This window comes from Leucopleurus acutus, assembly GCF_964270905.1.
Source record: "Leucopleurus acutus genome assembly, chromosome: 1".
In the NCBI taxonomy this organism is placed as follows: domain Eukaryota; kingdom Metazoa; phylum Chordata; class Mammalia; order Artiodactyla; family Delphinidae; genus Leucopleurus; species Leucopleurus acutus.
In genome coordinates, this window is record NC_139142.1 from 142,692,077 (window position 1) to 142,711,744 (window position 19,668).

The 19,668-nt window shown below is 57.5% G+C and overlaps 2 protein-coding genes across 2 annotated transcripts; both read left to right on the plus strand.

Moving 5' to 3' along the window:
- On the plus strand, positions 1-11,242 carry LMAN1L (lectin, mannose binding 1 like; the record flags this gene model as incomplete). The annotated part of the gene is given in 17 exon segments (XM_082850590.1): positions 1-27; positions 30-180; positions 2,707-2,861; positions 2,975-3,082; positions 3,173-3,231; positions 4,651-4,690; positions 4,696-4,745; position 4,747; positions 5,117-5,237; positions 5,793-5,802; positions 5,804-5,843; positions 6,469-6,601; positions 6,909-7,060; positions 8,111-8,178; positions 9,144-9,267; positions 9,927-10,054; positions 11,110-11,242. Coding segments are annotated over 17 exon segments (1,500 nt in total).
- Positions 11,243-12,314: 1,072 nt separating this feature from the next.
- Positions 12,315-15,672, plus strand: CPLX3 (complexin 3; the record flags this gene model as incomplete). The annotated part of the gene is made up of 3 exons (XM_082854290.1): positions 12,315-12,478; positions 13,659-13,746; positions 15,448-15,672. 3 exons carry the CDS (start codon positions 12,315-12,317, stop codon positions 15,670-15,672), a joined length of 477 nt encoding a protein of 158 aa, XP_082710416.1.
- Between the last annotated feature and the right edge of the window lie 3,996 nt (positions 15,673-19,668).

Sequence of the window (19,668 nt, forward strand, 5' to 3'; positions counted from 1 at the left end):
ATGCTGGTGGTCCGTGGCCTGGATCCCTTGCTCTGCCTCTCCTCCTCCTCTTACTCCTGGACCCTCACAGCCCTGAGTGGGGCCACCCTCCTCAGCGAAGATTTGAGTACAAGCTCAGCTTCAAAGGACCAAGGCTGGCATTGCCTGAGGCTGGAATACCCTTCTGGAGCCATCACGGAGGTAAGGGGGCCAGCCATGCCCAGGGTGGAACACTGGAGGGGCTGACCAGCTCTGGGTGGCTGTGACTTGGTGGGGAGCAGGCCTGCCAGTACCAGCCACTGCCCAAGATGGGGCCAGGCCTGGGCAGCCAGTGCCAGGGGCCCAGGACCCCTCCCAGACCTGTCTGCTGCTCCACGACAGCCCCACCCCCACCCAGCAGCCTCAGTTTCTCCTCTCTGCTTCTCCTCTTCTTTGCCCTGGGGCTTCTCTCTTCTCTCTTTATTTTATTTATTTATTTATTTATTTTCTGTACGCGGGCCTCTCACTGCTGTGGCCTCTCCCATCGCGGAGCACAGGCTCCGGAAGCGCAAGCTCAGCGGCCATGGCTCACGGGCCCAGCCACTCCGCAGCATGTGGGATCTTCCCAGACCAGGGCACGAACCGTGTCCCCTGCATCGGCAGGCGGACTCTCAACCACTGCGCCACCAGGGAAGCCCTCTCTTCTCTTTTTACCCCTCCTTGGAGGACCCCTCACCCTGCCTCTTGGACCTGTGAACACACACACACACACACACACACACACGTTCATAGGATGAGTCCCAGACACACAGACACCAGGCAACTTGGACCAGCAGCAACCTACCTTTTGGCTCCACGCTGTTGGGTCTGTGGCTGTCCAAGAGAACTAGGGGGCTGCCTGGAGGGAGGCATCCCCATGGCCAGCTGTTTTGCCAGAGAGGGCCCCAGCCCTGCCCTGTATGTTTGTTGGGTGGAAGCAAGCATGAGAGCTTCTTAGCCCATACTTTGTATCCAGGGCCTTCTAAATCCAGACCTACGAAGAATCTCTCTTCTGCTTGGTCTTGTTCTAAAAAGATTCTGGAGGACGTATAAGGACCTATGCAATACAGAGGAGTTTAAATTAGGAGTGAGCGAGAAGAATAAGACTTAGGGTTGAGTCCTGAGATGAGTCCAAGAATGTGGCTTGTTGCCAAAACATAAGCTGTGAAGTCTGCCCACCCTTCAGAGTTGGGCCGTGGATCTGGTTCAGAGCCTCCTAGCAGACAAACCAAAGAGGGAGAGCAGATCCATTGTGTATTTCCGTGTCTGCGAGATGAAATTTCTGAAAAACAGCATGATTCCTGAGACCAGAACAAATATCCCTTTAAGAAGACCAGCCCTCTCGGCAGGGTTTAGGCCCAGTCCTCCCTCGCAGAGACACAGGAGGTAAGCAAAGGAGGGGGCTGTTCCTCATAGCCCGGAGCCAGGCCCTGCCTCGGGACCAGGATGCCTGAGGGCCAAGATGGCAAGGCCCATACCACACTCACGCTCTGGGCCATGCCAAGTCTGGGGTGTCCCAGGCCATATAGGGGAGCAGAGGTATATTCTTCAAGGCCACCCAGTGATATGCTCACTGTCCATTCATTCATTCCTCCTTGTATCAGACTCACCCCATGCCCTGTGTGCCCAGCCCAGAGCCACGGGGCTGAGTCTGGTTCAAGGAGCCCACAGTCTAGGGGGAGGTCCCATGAACAATCCACATGAGGCAGAGCACAGAAGGGTGGCAGGTGTGGGCATCTCTGCCTCCCGCCCGCCACTCCAGAGGCACTCCTGGCCTTGCAGCCTCTGAGCCTCCCTGCCCCCAGCTCTGGCCTTTGCCAAGCAAACAGGCTGGATTATCAGTCTCTAGGACGGCCGGCAGGGACTGGGCCCTGGGCCCTGGGCCACGTTCCAGGCTGGCAGGCCGCAGAGGAGGGGAGCCAGCAGGGGCGGGGCCTCTGATCACCCTTCTCCTTTTCCTGCCAAGCCTGCCTCAGTTTCTCACCCCTTTCTTCCCTCCTCCCCCACCCCGCCCACACCAGTGGTAATTCTCACACTCACTCCATCCCTCACCCTTTCCTCAGTCCCGCAGACCAGTTCCCACCTTCGCTTTCATACTTTCCCCACCTTGAGATGTCCCCTAGGTGCCCCCATTAGGAAGGCCCAGCCGCGTCTGGACACACCCAAGTGTCTGTTCAGGGTCTAGAGTTCTGACCGTCCACGTGGTTATTCTCTCCAGGTGATCCCCTGTGTTCTGTGGTCTCAGGCATGTCCTTTCCCTCATAGGGCCTCTGTTTCCTCATCTGAGAAACACAAAGGGTTGGACACAAATCTGTCTCATGGGGGAAAAAACTTGTACTTTGGAGTCAGACGGAGCTGAGTTCCAATTCACTTAGCTCCTTAACTTTTCTGAGCCTCAGCTTCCTCATCTATAAAAGGGGGTCTTATAAAAGCAGGCCACACAGACCTGTGGTGAGGCTTACATGAGAATGCGGGGCAAGTGCTCTGTGTGGGTTTGGCCTCCGTTGCCCTCCCCTGGCAAAGGCCCATCCAGCCGTGCTGGGGTCTCACTTCTTCGGTGGATTCCTGTGTCGGACTAGCCAGCCTGTTATCTAATGGCTGTGATGTTACCTCCTTCCTCCTCCTGGAGCCCAGCCTTGACCAATGAGAGAGAATGATGGGGGAGCAGGGGCTGGTGGGGCCCAGGCCCTGAGCTGCCCTGGTCCGCAGATGCCATCCCAGGCCCGGAGGAGGTACGGCTGGCCCCAGCCATGCGGAACTGGAATGGTGCCGTGTGGAGCAGGACCCCCGTCCTCTTCTCTGCCTGGGAGGTGGAAATGCAGATGAGGGTGACTGGGCCGGGGCACCGGGGAGCCCAGGGCATGGTGAGTGGCCCCACCAAGGTCCAGTAGAGGGGGTGAGTCAGCGGGGCTGGCGGTGAGCCCAGGGTTCCAGTGTCCTGCAGGGACCCTTGAGCTGAGCAGCTGGGGACCCGCAGGCCGTGTGGTACACCCAGGGCAGGGGCCAAGTAGGCTCTGTCCTGGGGACGCTGGACTCGGGGGACGGCATTGGGACCCTCTTCGACTCCTCAGCTGAGGATACCCAGGTGAGTCATGGTCTCCTGACGCCGTCCCGCCCACACCCTCCCCCTCCTCGCTGTGCCCATGGCCCAGGCTGCTTGTCACCTCCCACACAGAAGAGCCCTGCCATCCGTGTGCTGTCCAGTGATGGGCACAACCCCTACGAGGCGCTTGGGTAAGGCCCCGCCTGGCCTGCCCCGCACCCCATTCCTGCGCTGCCAGGGGCTTGGCGGTTACCCGCTCTGCCCACCATGCCCCTGCCCTGGCCTCTGGCGAGGAGCCCCACTCCTAGGGCGGTGCCCTCCTTTCTGGTATCTCATCTAAGCTGATGGCACTGCCCTGGGACTCCCTCCCACTCGGTCCCAGAGGTGCCTCCTCCTCCGGGGCCTGGGACCAGAGTTTGCTTGCTGTTCCTGGGAACCCCCCACTGAGTCCTCAGCTCATTCAACCCAACAGCCCCAGGCAGCGGGAGCAGAGAAATGATGCGAGGTGGGGCCCGTGCTCAGTGTTTTCACTCACATCATCTCATATTGACACTCTTGAGAAGCGGGGATCATTAGTGCCCAGTTACAGGTGAGGACACTGAGGCCCAGAGAGGGGAAGTGATTTGCCCCAGGTCACACCGTTGTGCACAGAGCTGAGATACGAGGGCAGATTTGCCCATGGAGTGTCCACGCCTTTCCCGCACCAGCTGCCTGCCTGCACCGTCTCTTTCTCTCAGATGACGTGGCTGCCCATCCCTCCTGAGCCAGGCTGCCTCCTCAGTAGCTGGGCCAGTTCGTCAGTGTCTCTCGGCGGGCATCCCCTAGCTCGTAACAATTAGAGTAATTGCTAACGTTTATGACCTGAGCTTACTGTACGCCAGGCACAGCGCCAAGTACTTCACATTCATTACTTGGTTGACCCTCATAACAATGTTATGAGGGAATCTCAATTATTATCTTCATTTTAAAGGTGGGGAGACTAGTGTTTGGAAAGCTTAGGTAACTTGCCCCGGGTCACACGGCTCTTCCCCTGCCCCGCGCCGCCTCCCTCGTGGCTGAAGGCAGTGGTGACAGGCTCTCTGGTGTGAGAGCTTCTGTGTGTCCATGAGCCCAGAGAGACTCAGGACGTCTCAGGCTCAACACTCCTAACAAACACCCAGAGCTAGCAGCACCGCCCCTGCGGGGGAGGCAGGCTGGTCACACTGTCCCTGGCTGCTAGGATGAGTCTCGTGTTGTCTGTCCTGCTGCAGGCCAAGCTTGGCAGAAGGGAGAGGAAAGAGAAGCCGTACCCAGAGGGAAGCCCGTGGGACGAGGCCCGGGGGACTGGGGGTGGAAACCCCACTGTTGGTCCAGGCTCTGCCCCCTAGGGAGGAGTCCCAGGGAGGGCCGAGTCCCAGCATTCTGCCAGGCAAGGCCTGCTTCCCTGCTCCCCTCTCTTCTGCTACAGGAGCAGAAGACAGCAAGGGAGGCTCGAGCTAGACAGCAAGGACAGGTCCTGCACCAGTGGGGGTGGCTGGCACTGCAGGCCTGGGAAGAACGGCCTCTGGGACCACACCTGCTGTTTAGGCCTTGGGTCCTGTGTGGCCTGGCTGGATTCCAAGTGCCCACAGGGATGGAGCCAGCCGGGTACTGGGCTCCTGCCACCAGGACTTCAGAACCGGACTTACCCCTTCAGAGCACAGATCACCTACTGGGGGCAGAGGCTGCGTGGGAGTCTCCCCTCCTGCTTTTGTGGGTCCACCGGGCAGGGAGTGCAGATGACAGGGCTCGAGCTTTCTGAATGCCCATGACCCCACAGACATACCTGTGACACCACACACTGTCCCTGGTCCATGCAGGCAGCACCCCAGGGATCCTCCTCCCTACACAGTCTCCTAACTGGCCCTGAGCACATGCTTGGGGGGGCTGGCATGAGACCGGGTGTGCGAGCCCCTCTGCACCACTCTGACACCAAGCTGCTGCCCGCCTTCCGGGCCAGGGGAGCCAGTGAGTCAGGTGGGGACGATCCCCTTGCCGGGGTCAGGGGAGAGGAGTGGGCTCCCTCTGCAAGGGGCCCGCACCCTCTGTGCCCCTCAGGTGTCCTTGAACAGTGACCTCACTCCCAGCGACCCGGACGAGGTCTGTGTTGATGTGGGGCCCCTGCTTTTGGCCCCTGGAGGTTTCTTTGGGGTCTCGGCAGCCACCAGCACCCTGGCAGGTGAGGGCCCCTAGCTGGGAGCTGTGTGGCAAGAGGAAGAGGGACAGCCGCAAGGGACATTTAGAGAAATGGAGCAAAAGGATGTGATATAACAGAGAACCCGTGGAGGAACTCAGCTGGGGAGCAGGGAGCAACCGGAGGTGGGAGTCCTGGAATGACAGGGCTTTGGTCTTTACACTCTGGGAGCTGGGGAGCCCTGGAAGGTTGCTGAGGAGGACAGTGACATGGTCAGAGCCACGCGGAGGAGGTGGCCTCTGTGTGGTGGCCTGAGGGTGCTGCTCGGCCTGTGGTCATGGCTCTAGGTCAGGACGGTCCAGTTTTCTCACTCACTGGCAGCCCCCCTCTGGCTCTGTGTGGGGGTCAACCCTCACAGCCCACCCATCTGCTGGTCTGATCCTCACACCTTTCCCATGAAGTGAACAAGACAAGGGTCAGAGCTGCCCAAAGTCACCCAGATCTCGTGCCTGCCAGGAACATAATGGAGGCTGGGGAGAGAGGGCTGAGTGAGTGAGTTGCCGGGTGGGAGCTACCTTCCCTCTCTACCCCCCTTTCCAGATGACCATGATGTCCTTCCTGACCTTGAGTCTGCGTGAGCCGGGTGCAGAAGTAGCGCTGGCCCTGGGCCTTCCCTGGGGGTAGGGCTGGGAGAGAGGCAGCCCAGGGATCCCTCCCCTCCCCAGATGCTCTTCTCATGTCCAGCTACCAGACCTGTCATTCCAACCCTTATCTCTACCGGCTCATGGAGCTCTGCTCAGGCCAAGTCTTGTGCTAGGCAGTGCTGGGGACCAGAGGTGACCCAGAGCCAGGCCCTGTCTGTCCTCAAGGACCTCCCAGCCTGACTAGGAGCTATGGGAGCACAGCGGGGTCCTAACCAGCCAGGAGAGCCGGGAAGACCGCATGGCAAAGATGAACTTGGAAGAACACAGGAAGTGGCATGGACCAAGGCCTGAGGCCTGAGAGAGCTGCTGGGGTCTGGGCTGCAGCAGGAGAGAAGGGTGTGAGGGTCGGCAGTGCAGTGGGGCTGGGAGGACTGGAAAGTTCTGGGCCTGGTGGCAGAAGGAGAACCAGCTGTATGGGAAAGAGAACCAGCGGGGTGGGGGTGTCTTCCCATCCTGGGGTGAATGTTTGGTCAGGGAGGGGGACTGGGCTTGTGGGAGGCCCTGTGAGGAGACTCCCCGGCCCCCAGATCTCCCATGGGTTTGGGGCCTAAGTTTTCATCTTCTTCCTCCAGCCTCCCCCGCAGCCCTTCCTGGAGACAGAGCAGCTCCGCCTGGCAAGGCAGCTGGAAGGGCTGCGGGCAAGGCTGGCCCTGGGCACCAAGGAGGACATGATTCCAAAGCCGAACTGTGAAGTCCAGGAAGAGGGTAGGGACCCAGGGAACGGGCAGGTGGGGCAAGGGCTCGATTGAGGGTCACAGGATCCTCTTCCCTTCGAATCAGGAGTCCTTTAACCAGTGGGGACACGGAGGCCTGAGGAGGCCATATGTAAGCAGGCTGTGGGGCCCAGGTGATGTGTCCTGTCCCTGCCCCACCACCCAAACACCTCTTTCCAGGGGAGAGTCTTGGAGGCAGAAGCCACACCTTTCTGGCCCTCCAAGAAGCCTTCGAAAGATAGGATCTGTTGCCCCACCCCAGCTGCGGCTGCCTGTCCCAGCTCTGCCCCTATCCCCAGGGGGAAGAAGCTTTGCCCTGGAGGAGACACTGCACAGACACAGCCAGATTCTGCAGGCTCTCCAGGGTCTCTCGAAGCACTTGGCACAGGCTGAGAGGCAACGGAAGAAGCAGCTGGTGTCCCCAGGCCAGACCAGGCCGGAGGAGGCCTGGGTGAGTGGCCCCTCAGGCATCCAAGGGGCTGCCTGCAGGCCTGGAGAAGCCGAGCCCCACGGGCACTGGGTCTGATGGCACCAGTGCGCTCCCTCTGTCCAGAAAGAGGAGCAAGCACCGTACTAGGGAACTAGCCTCCCCCAGGGTCTGGAGGGAACGGAGGGCAGGGGTGAAATGCTGCAGGTCGCACGATGGGGTGGACCTGCCAGGCAGGGGAATGGGCAGGAGGGCGGCTCTGCACAGCGAAGGCTCACAGAGCCCCACGGCTGGGGCTGGGGAAACGAGTTGCCACGTATTTAGATGCGGGTCTCCAGACAAGGGACAGAAATAGACCGGGTGCTTATTTGCATGTAGCTCCACGTGTGATTTGATTCACATACGCTTGCCTAATGCTCAGAATCCTCATTTCCCCTCCACTGCCATCCTGGCTTCTCCCCTGGGGAGTCATGTCCCATGGCAGACCCAGCCTGGGGCCTGAGAGCTGAGCTCAGTCAAGATGCTAGATGCTGGGCAGAAGAGGCCAGCGGCTCCTGTGAGCTTTGCTGGGCTCTGGCAGCTCTAGGTTTGAATCATGTCCTCAGGACAGAGCAGCTGAGGCTGGGCTGCTGGAGTGGGGCAGAGGGGAGGGAGGCCACGCGCCAAGGCCAGGCCCAGGACTCCCCCTGCCAGGTTCTACCCACCCCTGAGAGAGGTGGCCAACGACCCAAGCACCGGGAGTTGACTGTGCCCTGGGGGAAGTGGGGAGGAGAGGACTGGCCTCCTTCCGGGGCAGAACCGCTACTGGAAAGGGGAGGGACTTTGAGAAAGCTCCCAATTGGCCACTGTCAAGGGGGAAACCACCATCCTCAAGGAGAGGCTTTGAGAGGAGGCGGGAGTCAGAAGCCCAGGTGGAGAGGGTTAGAGAAACCTACTGTATCCCAAACGAGGAGGGCCCAGGTAATGGGGTAAGGCCTCTAGAAGGAAGAGGGCTGCAAATCCCGGGGGAAGGTGAACTCTGCGAAGAGAGGGGCTGTGCCCTGGGCCCTAGAGAAGAGGCTGGCACTCCTGCAGGACTCAGCTAAGGTCAGTGCCCTACTCCATGGACAGCGGACTCTGCTCCAAGACCTGCAAGAGATGAGGTAAGGGCACAGGGAGACGAGGATCCTGGGGGAGAGGAAGGAGAAGTCTCCATCCACCAACTTGGCTTCTCTGCCTGAAGACCACCCCCCATTAATCCTTTATTCCTTTCATCCTTTCCCGAGCACCCAGCACAAAGTCTGCAGCATAGCGAGGAGCTAGGGGCTGAGTTAGGTTTGTTGAACCGACCTGAAATTAACGGAATCAAGTTAAAATTTTGAAACTCCTAGTTTAAGCACAACTCCCTGAGACATTCTCACCCCAGGAGGGTTAGTAAATTTGAGCCTTCCTTCAGTGATAGCTTCTGGAAGGAGGGAACGTTTTTTTTTGGCCGCTCCACGCGGCATGCGGGATCGAACCCGCGCCCCTTGCACTGGCAGCACGGAGTCTTAACCACTGGACTGCCAGGGAAGTCCCAGCAGGGAACATTTTGATGGGGTTCTTGGAGGGAGCACAAACAGAATCAGGCCCAGCTGGGGGGTGGGCAGTCCATGACTTCATTTTACCCTCCTCCGGCCTCCCAGCAGCCCTCTCTAGGCCAGGCCTCTGGAGTTACCCATAGAGCCCTGGGGGCAGGGGGTCACCTTGATGCCATGGGAGGAGGATGGCTTCAGGTTGTACCCTGTGGCTGCACCACAACCCCAGCCCTCCTCCCTACATCTAGATGCCTGGGGGAGGGAAGATGGGATGAGGAAGAGGATCTAAATCCCTGGGGGCCAGAGACTGAAGGCAGAGCCCAGGGAGCCTGGGGTGGAGACAGACAGCTTTAGGGAGATGCTTCTCTGAGCTAAAGCTGTCTTGAGGAGAAGCTCTGGAGTAAAAAGACCAGTCCCCAAAAGGAGCCATATGGATGGTGTCTGTTTCTCACCCAGGTGCTGCCTTTGGGGATTATGAGAAATGGTTAGGCAGTTTGGGTGCAATCAGAGGGGATAATGAGCTCTTTCCCTTGGTTTCCACCCTGCACCAGGGATGCAGCTGCTCACATGGCCTCAAGAGCCCAGGTCTTCTATCTGCCTGTGGGCACCAAGCATCATTTCCTAGAGCTGGCCCAGATCCTGAGCCTTCTGCAGAAGGACCTGCGGGGTCCAGTGGTGAGGGGCAAGGAAGGGGGGGCCGTGGGGCTCAGCCCCCTTCTTCCAGCACTTCTGCAGCCCCAGGCCCCTCCTGCCTTTGCCCTCCCCTCCTGGGACTCCTGTCAGGCACACCTGTGTCTGTGTCTGTGTGTGCATGCACACAGGCATGCAGGCCCACAGATATCATCTTCTCTCTGCCTTCTCTGCTCTCTGGAGAGTCCCACAGACTCTCAGTACCAGCAGGGCCCTGGAGACCACTTGGCCCAGCTTCCACAATGACCAGAAGATAAATGGGAATGGGCTGTGCCCCAGATCATCGAAAGCTTCGCGGTGCAGTCCACTCTTCCTTGTGCCCCGCCCCATCTTGCTCTTTTCCTTGCCCTCTCCATCACTCTGTCTTTTGCTCTCTACTTCTCTCTCTTGTTTATCTCTAGAGACTTCGGCCCCCTGGAGATCCCAGGCCCCAGGCCCTCCCAGCTGTTCCCACAGATGGAGCCATGGGATCTGGGGTGGGGAGGCAGCTTTGTACTCTGCCCTCTCTCCAAGTTCCCTGGATGAGAGTCAGGGTACCCCAACACTGGGAGAGGGAAACAAAGCCAACAGTGGCCCAGATTCTAGGTCCCCTCCCTCCTTCTGGGTAAGAAGCTGATCCAGGATCTTAGAACATCTCCTTTCAGAAAGCGGCAGCCAAGGACTCCTGCCCACCTGGTCGGCCCCCAGGGGTTTCCTCGTGTCTGCAGCCTGGAATCTTCCTGTTCTTCCTCCTCATCCAGACTGCAGGCTTCTTCTGCTATGTACACTTCAGGTGGACCTTCCCATGGCAGGACTTCCCACACCTACCTAGCATCTCTTGAGTCTGGGCCATAGCCATTCAATTTGAGAGAGGGGATACTGAGGCCCAGCGGGGGACCTGCATGGTCCCCCAGCTGGCAAGAAGCAGCGCCCAAGTTAGGACCCATTTTTTTCAATAGAGACTACTGACTGACTGCTCATCTCCTGGTCCCATCTAGGTCCTACCCTCAGAGAACTCACTCTCTAATGTGAGAAACTGATAAGTAACTGACAGTCATGTCCTTTGTGGTCAATGCCATGATGGCAGGAAGCTCAGGGGCTATAAGAGTGCAGGAAAAAGTACTTGAGCCAGCTTGGGGAGATCAGGGAATCACCTGGAAGGGACATTTGATATGGGTCCTCAAGGCCACTAGATTTCCAGCCTGACAAGATAAGTAAAGGCATTGATATAGAGGAAAAAGCATGAGAAAAGGCATGGAAGCATGAAAAAATATATCTTTTGGAGAAAAAGTGGCAAGTTCAATACTGTAGAGCAAAGGGTGGGACCAGTTTGTGAAACTGGGCAAAGAGAATTTAAAAGGTTGGGGGGAGGTCACCGTTTCTGCTTAATGAGTGTTCGTAAATGAATGAAACACTTAGAGATGTAAGGTGTGCTAAGGAGCTTAGAAACGGGACAGTCCTTGTTGGTGGTATTTCAAGACAAGAAGAATCAGTGCGCGCTGGGGTGGTCCTGGAGGAGGAGTGAAGTGTGCTGTTTTAAAAGCACAGTGGGAGAGGGGATGGCCGGCAGATGTGGAGAACAGCAAAGGTATGAGTTGGAAATGATGACAGGCTTATGTGTTATATATGAGTGCAATGGTAGCCATAAGGTTGGAACCACCTGGACAGACCTTGAATGCCAGGAGGACAGTGTGGTACTGATGGAGCAGGCCAAGGGAGCCATAGAAGGCCCCAGAGCAGGGGGTGCTATGGTGCAGTGAGTGTAGGGAGGTGGGTATAGTAAATATAAGGAGACTGGTCTCAAGAGCCCAGAAGGGAGAAGCCCAAGTAAACTTCTCTCCCTGGCAGCAAGCAGGGGCTGGACAAGAACCTTCAGGACTATTTGTCCACAGGCAGCCTTCCTTTGAGTCCTGCACCACAAGTCCCTAGGACCCTGGGGGCTCTGAGGAGGCAGCCCCTCTCCCCCAGCATACATGGGTGACCTACCTCAACGCCCTGAAGAAATGTCCACTTCTCATCATTAGGAAGTCACTCTATGTCTGGGAGGTGGAGAGCTTGGCCAGTGTCCTCTGCCTCTGGGTACCCAGCTCTTACCCACACCTTAGCTTTTGGGGAGCTCCAACCTTATTAAAGGTGATTTCCCTCTCCTCATGCTTTGATATGGTCATTTACCTTCCAGCTTCACCTTAATCTCTCTGAAGGCAACCTCTTCTAGATGGTAGCTGAGCGTGGGCTCCAAGCAGGCAAGGAGGCCAAGGACTGGCTTGACTGACAAAAGACCAGTTACCCCACAGGCCTTGAACCCTGGGCTATGGTGGGAGATGGAGTCACAGCTGTGTACAATTCTGTCCCCAAATTCAGCCAGAACAAGGAGTGGTGCCTCCTGGTCCAGCCCAGGCAGCATCACCACGAACAACTCTCTCTCGATGCTCCCTGTAGCTCCAGGGGTCAGCAGGGCAGGCGCGTGACCCAGAACTCTGAGAGGCAACCCATGGAGCCATAATTGGTATTCCCTGCTCTCTGATCTCCCTCCCTTTCCCAGTGTCAAGCTCTCTGGGCAGCTGCTGGGGCAGTGGGTTGGAAAGAAGGTTGGGGAGGGACCACGGCTACTCGCATTCCCAGCTGAAATCCTGGCTACCCGGGGAGGAGGAAGTGGGCGGGAGAATAGGGAGCTGTGTGCTGGGCGTATAACAGCACAGCTTGTTCCCCTGGGGAGCGACCCCCTCCCCGAACCCCTCGCGGCCGGCCCCAATCCGTTGGCAGCAGTGCCCAGAGGAGCTTGGCATTGAAGGAGGCACGTGGGGGAGGCGGGTGTGAGGAGCGAGCACGTGGTCCCGCCTCCTCAGCCCCGTGCATGCCCCCCGCCCCCTGTGAGGAGGGGTTTGGGGAGGTGGAGGCGGGCCCGGACAGGGGCGGGCGGTGGGCGGTGCAGAGCGTGGGGCTCCTGCCGCAGGCAGGAGCTGTCCGTAAGCCCTAGTGCTGAAGTAGGCGCGGACGTGCTTGGGTGCCCGCCGCGTGGTACCCGGCGCCCGGTGCCCGGGCCAGCGAAGACCATGGCGTTCATGGTGAAGACCATGGTGGGCGGCCAGCTGAAGAACCTTACTGGGAGCCTGGGGGGCGGCGAGGACAAGGGGGACGGGGACAAGTCGGCCGCCGAAGCGCAGGGCATGAGCCGAGAGGAGTATGAGGAGTACCAGAAGCAACTGGTGGAAGAGAAGTGAGTGGGATCCCTTCCTGGCTCCAGCAGCCCTCCCCACCCCCCAAGGGCCGCGCGGCCCACCCTTAGGGCAGTCTCAGACCCCGAGCCCCTCCCCTACTTTTCTAGACGAGGTGAGAGGCTGGGATGCGCCCTCTAGGCTGCCCCCAGAGCCATCCCATCTCAACCCAGAACCCCGCTCCACACTCGGGCCCAGAAGGAGTGGGGGACGGGGAGATAGGGGCCTGGGACAAGGTGAGGGCACGTGCATTACTTGTTTCTGACGAAACAAGTAATCCCTTAATCCGATCTGGTCCCAGCCGTCTGTGTCTTCCAGCTGGAGCTCCTCTGAGCCTGAGGCTCTGAGAAAAGCGGTGCAGCTGAGGCGGTATCAGTCATGGAGACAGATCCTGAGATGGGGGCACTCATAGATAATTGAGGCTACTTGTGTGAGGACGACGCTGGGACAGAGAGGGAGCTGGGGTGGCGTTAGGGGCTGAACTCCACAGCTAAGCTGTTTGGGTCAGATCCTGGCTTCGTTTCTTTTTATCTGGGTGACCCTAGGCAAGTTACTTAACCTTTCTGTGCCTCGGTTTCTTCTTCTGTAAAATGGCAATGGTAATAAAACATGCCTTATGTATTCATGAGGGTTAAATTACTTAATGCACATAAACTGCTTAGCGGAGCGCCTGGAACATGGCAAATCATTAAATGTTAGCTATTATTTCACTTAATCGTGATAACAGTTTTGTGAGTTGCGAAGTCTTATCCCCATTTTACAAAAGAGGAAGGTAAGTGGCTTACTCAAAGACATAAAGTGGTAGTGGATTCAGGACGCGAACCCATGTCTGTCCTGAATACTTCGCCCCACACGACACAACCTGTCAGGAAAGGAAAAGACCGAGTCGGAGACCGCGAGGGACATATGTTAGGGCCCGCAGAGACAGACAGACAGACACCCCCGCCCCGATAGCTTCCGTCCAGCGACGGGTACGGAGGCGATAAAGGGCTCTGTGATAGCTGGGAGAGGCAGTAAAGACTAATCCCGGCTGGTCAGAGCACCGAGCACCCAAAATACAGGCCGTCGGGCAGGAGGGATGCAAACTGCCGCCAGGACCCAGAGACCCTTCCCGCCCCTTCCTCGCAGACCCCGCCCATTTTCACAGCCCGGGCAGTGATTCCGCCCCCGGTGCCCCCACAGGATGGAGCGGGACGCGCAGTTCACTCAAAGGAAGGCAGAGCGGGCCACGCTGCGGAGCCACTTCCGAGACAAATACCGGCTGCCCAAGGTAAGCTTAGGAGCCAGGGCTGTAAGGCACCACCGGGACCCCTGAGCTCTGGGCCCCGAACTCCTTTGCCCCGCTCCCGGCGCCGCAGCTCTCAGGGAGTGTTTGATTAAATCATGGGTTCTCTCACTCGTTCATTCATTCACTGTTAACTGGAGCCCGCCAAGCCAGGGCTTGGCGCTGAGGGGTAGTCCAGTCCTCGGGGGACTGATAGGTTTGTGTGTCTGGCACCATTCCAGGCCCCTTCTCTCCTCCAACCCCCACTCACCCAACCCAGAGTCAGGCCTAGGCAGATGGAGAGTTGGAAGGCAGTAGATTTTACCACAGGTGAAATCTCTTGGGGCTTCTGAACACCCAGGGAGGGAGGTGGGTGGAAAGAAGGCAGCACCTTCTGTGGGCCAGGCACTTGACCTTCACACCCTTACCTAACCCCTCAGTGACTCTGCCAGGTAGCTACTACCCACACCTACAAATAAGGAAACTGAGGCTCAGAGAAATTAAGGGACTTGGCTAAGGCCATACAGCCAGCGAGTGATGGAACCGGGATCAGAGATCAAGCCCCTGCATGCTGAGCCTGCCCTTGCTCCCGGACCCCTTGCTGCCTTCCAGAGTATGAAGTCTGTCTGCAGAGAGCAAAGGAACCCCTTTGGTTGGCCAAGCAGCCAGGAGGATGTCTCCCCTAGGTACTGCAGCATCAGATGACCATGTAAGTGTTCTACTCCTGTTGCCTAAGGAGGGAACTGAGGCACAAGCCACTCCCCGTGCCCAGAATTGTGCTAGACTCTGAAGAGAAACAGAAGCACAGGCTGCGGAACACCTGACCTTGATCTTCCACTTGAATTGGAAGATCAGATATGTGAATGTCACATTCACTCACTCAACAAATGTTCACTGAGCCCGTGGCTGCCTCTGACTCCCCAGAGCACACTAGTCTTTTGAAAATCTCTCAAAGGGAGAGTTAAACTCAGCTAGGAATGGAGTCATTCCTCCAATGCTCGCACTAAGCGTATAAGAGACACAACTCTGCCATCGGGGAACACTTGAGTCCAGTAGGAGAGAGCAGACTCGGCTGTAACTCAGTAGGACATAAAGTGGAAAGCCCCAGGGCCCCCAAAGGGACAGGGAAGTGCAATGACAATCAGTAGGCAGGTGCTGTGTAAGGAGAACACAGATGTTGGAATCAGGGACATAGGTTTAAATCTAGCTCCCTCACTTCCTAGAAGTTACTTAAGTTATCTGAGCCTCAATTTCCTTTTTTGTAAAATGGGAAAAACAATACCTACCTCACAGGGTTGTTGTGAGAATTGAAAGCACTCAGCTCAGTGTCAGCCACAGGATAGGTGTTTGGTGAATGGAACCCATCACTGTGATTGGTAACATCCTTCAGTGTAGTTAATGATGGTCAACACACGACTTAGCTGACTCAGTCTGCCTCTGAAGGATTTTCATGTTGTCATTACTCACTATGCTAGTGTCTTACCTTCAGCATCTCAGAGTGAAGTGAGGTGGTGTAAAAGTGCAAGGTCTCCATATCCCAGCGTCAAAAGCTTGATCCTGGGATGGGGGAGGGGGACTGAGCTCACTGGAACATGGAGCTCCAGAATCTTGGGGCCTGGAACCCAGCCCAGGCCTCCTCCCTGCCACTCAACTCTGGGTTCTCACAGACCTCCAACCCCACCCCACCCCTTTTCCTCTTCCCTTCAGAATGAGACAGATGAGAGCCAGATCCAGATGGCAGGTGGAGACGTGGAGCTGCCCCGGGAGCTGGCCAAGATGATTGAGGAGGACACAGAGGAGGAGGAGGAAAGGGCCTCGGTCCTTGGGCAGCTGCCCAGTCTCCCTGGCTTGGACCTTGGCTCACTTAAGGACAAGGCCCAGACCACACTGGGGGGCCTCAAGCAATCAGCTGAGAAGTGCCGCATCATGTGACTACTTCCTCTGGGGTTGCCCACGGGGGTGACCAGAGGGCTGGCCCCACGTAAGTGCTAACAGCATGCCTCAAATTCCAGGGACCCATAGCCCATCTTGGCTTTGTTTCCCTGCCCCAGGCCAGCCCCAGGACCCTTCTCATCCATGGCTCCAATCTGCCTTCTGCTTTCTCCCTCTCCCATGGGACCCAAGTCTCCATTCCTCACCCTACCCCTCAGGACCCACCCTCCCTACTCAGCCTGGGAAGGCCTCCCAAGATTGTAAGAATAGGCCCGACCCTCTCTGGCCATGGCCCCAAGTTCCTGAACATAGAAGCACACATAGAGGGACACACAGAGGGACACAGAGACCCTGCATGTGCAGAGGGATATGCCGCAGATGCATCCTGGCCCACGCAAACACAAACACAGGCCAGCTCCCCTGGGTGCCTAGCTCCTCTAGACACCGACATTCAGATGCGCTTAGAGAGGGGCTTGAGGCAGACACCCTCAGCAGTCAGGAGGCCTGAGTTCAAGTCTCCACATTTATTCTCCTTAAAACCCAGTGCCCTTTCTGGGCCTTATTTCATCATCTGTAACATGGGAACGGACTGGGTGATTTCTAAGACTTTCTAGCTTGGCCTCCCCGGCCCCTAAGAGTCAACCCCACAGCCCTCGTTGGGTAGGGCAGCAGCTGCAGCCACAGCCTTAAGCGGCTGCCACCGTGGGCTCTGGCTCTCGGAAGCTGAGTGATGCTGTGAGGGGCCTAGTGCCAAGGATGAAGCTGGCACTGAACAGCAGCCCAGGTGGCTCCGGGCCTTCTCTGGGCCCAGGGCCCAGCCAATTTCTGTTCTGTTCCTGTAGAACTCTCTCTGGATTCCATAGCTGGATTTCCTCTCTCAGCTCAGTGAAAAATAAAAATTCCAGATGACCTGCCTATTCTCCCACTTCTTACTGACCTCCAGGAGTCTTGGGTTTCACAGGCCCCTAACCCTGCCCTTGGAGGGGTGTCCTCTACCTCCCACCCACAGCTTCACAGGAGTGCCAGCTCCTATAGGATATTCAAGCTCTGCCCTCTCAGGGCCCTGGGCTGGGGCGGGGTCCCCGCACTGACTGAGCACCAGGTTCAGCCTGTGGCCCGATGAAATAACTCTGGGCTTTGAGGAGGCTGTGGCAGCCATCTGGATGGGCGGCACCTCAGGAAGGCTGGGTCACTACCTGAGACTGTAGGAGGGGCTGAGGCTCAACCACAGCTGTCTCTGGCACCTGTGCCTATATCCCCCTCCACACTTGGAAATGGAAGGTGTAACAAAAAGAAGGCAGGGCAACTGTGTTCCAGCCCAGGCACTGCTGTGTGACTTTGAGCAGGTCCCTTTCCTTCTCTGAACCTGTTTTCCCCCCTGTGAAATTAAGAGCCCCACCCCACCCAATAATAATACCTGTTTCAAAAGGTGACCATTCGTAAAGCCCTTGGCACATGATGGACCATATCAATAAATGGTAACCCATTCTTTAAAAAAAAGTGAAGAGTCTAAATCTCATCCTCTCATCCTGCTCACTGGTGTGTGTGTGTGGGGGGGGGGCGTATCCAGGAGACCAACCAGGAGGGTCCACAAGCAGGCCACCCCAGGGGCCTGAGAGGAACAAGGTGCTACAGGCTGACCCTGGTGCCCCCACTTGACACCAGCCTGTGGAGAAGCCAGCCAAGATTTACAGGTGGAAGAGCTGAGGGTTTGGTTTCAAGGGCAAAGCTTCTGTTAGGCCTCCTTTGTAAAATAAGAACAAGGAACATAAAACCTGTGCAATAGGTAATGTGGGGAGGGACAGGTGGAGGAGAGAGGATGAGGAGTTAGGAGGGTGGAGGCAGGGAAGGACGCAGGCCCAGGAGCTGGGCACTGCTGCTCAGGCTGTCACGCTGGGCCTTCTCTCTTGAGCATCCCAGGGGAAGGGGTCTGGGCCTCTGAGCTGCTCCTAGGCTGCCCCCCGGGGTAGTCACTGGACAAAAACCCCTCCTGATCTTCCTGGAGCTGGAGGAGACCAAGTCCTGGCCCCAGGCTGTGTGTGGGGGGCGGGCATGGGCCTCCTTGGCAGCGTCAGCAGCAAGGCTCACGTCAGCACTCCACCCTCCGGGGCCTTCTGCCTAATGGGATTGGACAGACCCCTTTCCCCTCAGTGGTTTTCAGGACCAAGAGCAAAAGAGGCAGGAATGTGGGCCATGGGGAGGCTGGGGGGTGAGCACTCACTGAACCCTCACACAGTGGGCTGGCTGGGGCCTGGGGTTAGGGAGCGGCAGGTTCCTTCCTCACAGCCTGAGAACCCTGAGCAGCTCTGACCTGTCTGCACGTCCCTGGAATCGGGGTGGGGGGTGGGTAGTGGAGGCTCTGGGGCAGGAGCTGGCTCTGGGGCTCAGGCAGAGATGGGCATGGAGGACAGGCTGAGGGGTCCCCTGGCTCTGCTGGCCTCCCCCGCCTCCCGCTTCCTTCCCCTGCTCTTCTCCCAGGGTTGGTCCTTTGGGAGAAGGGCCCAACGCTGGCTGGGCTTGGGGGACTTAGTGGAGGTAGGAGAACAGGGCAGAGTAAGCGCCCAGATGCTGGAGGGGGTGGTGGGCAGCAGGGGGGTGGAGGAGGCCTGCCCTGCCTTGGGCACTTTTTTTTTTTTTTTTTACAGACCTAGTTCTAACTGGTAGTCAAGAACCATAGATACATCACAAACATTACTTGGGCACTTTCAAGGTTTTAAAGGTGAGAGACAGAAACAACTCTCACTCCTAGGAGAAAAACCATATTATTAAAAAAGCAGATTAGCATATTTCCCATAGGCCTCTGTCATTCAAAGAAAGCCCTAGGGAGCCCCACCTCCTCTGGCTGGGCTGCCTCCCTCCTTGGCAGGTGGCTTAGACACATCTAAATGTCTTGCCCAGGAAGGGCCCTTCCCCAGGGCCTCCTCCACCTGCCTCAGCCTCCCAGGCCTTTCCTGTACCCAGTGCCCCCATGGGGGCCCACTCCTCTCCACATCCACATGTATCATAATACCAGGCCCCTGTTCTCAGACAGCCAATGCAGACATCACAAACAAACAACTGGGGTCTGAGGGGCCAACCTTTCGTCCCATCATCCTTCTATTCAATTAGTCTTTCACAAACCCTGTCCTCCTCACTTCCACTCTCCCTCCCACCCATTCTTCTCCACTCACCCACCCAGCTGGGTCCATTCATTCTCCTCCTTCCTTCCCCTCATTTTACTCACTGAGGCTTTTTCGTCCAGCCCGTTCCCCATCTGAAAATAACATTTATTGAATTCTGTGTGCCAGGCTCATGTATGGTGACTCATTTAATCCTTAACATTCCCACGGGGCATTTATCTTCATCCTCATTTTACTGAGAAACAGGCTAATCAGTGGGTCCCAAGCTTCAGGGCCAAATGGCAAGGCCAGAATTTTAGCTACGCCTCCTGCCCTCTGGGCCACTGCTCTACGCTGCCTCCCAACAGCCAGGCTTCAGGGAAATTAGGTCCCTCCTAACGTTTCCTTCCCTGTACAGCAGCCCTTTAAGGTCTGCACGGAAGGCTGAGCAGCCTTGGTGGCTGTCCAGGGGGTGAGCTCCCCTTCCCCTAAGTCCCCAAAGATGCTCCTGAGTGCCATTCAGGCCAAGACCCCATCAGTGGCTGGGGTGAGGGCTGCTGGAAACCACCCCAACTTGGGGGGTCTGGGGAGCTGAGCATGAACACAGGACACCCTAGAGGATGCCCTTTCCCCGATCTAGCTCACTGCCCACTCACTGGCCCAGGGTAAGAGCGGGTAGCGACTGGGGTGAGGGAGTGTGCAGTGCAGAGCACAGAGGGTAACAGGACTGCACTCTTGCCATTGAGCCCTCCTCCACGTGCAGAGAGGAAGGGCCTTGCCTGGGCTCCCAGGCCTGTGCTGGTCTCCTGGGTGGTGGGAGGACTGGTGGCTGGTCCACCTGACTCTCCCAGATCTCCCAGGGGCTAAGGGCAGGAGGCAGATGTGGCTCTCACTCGCC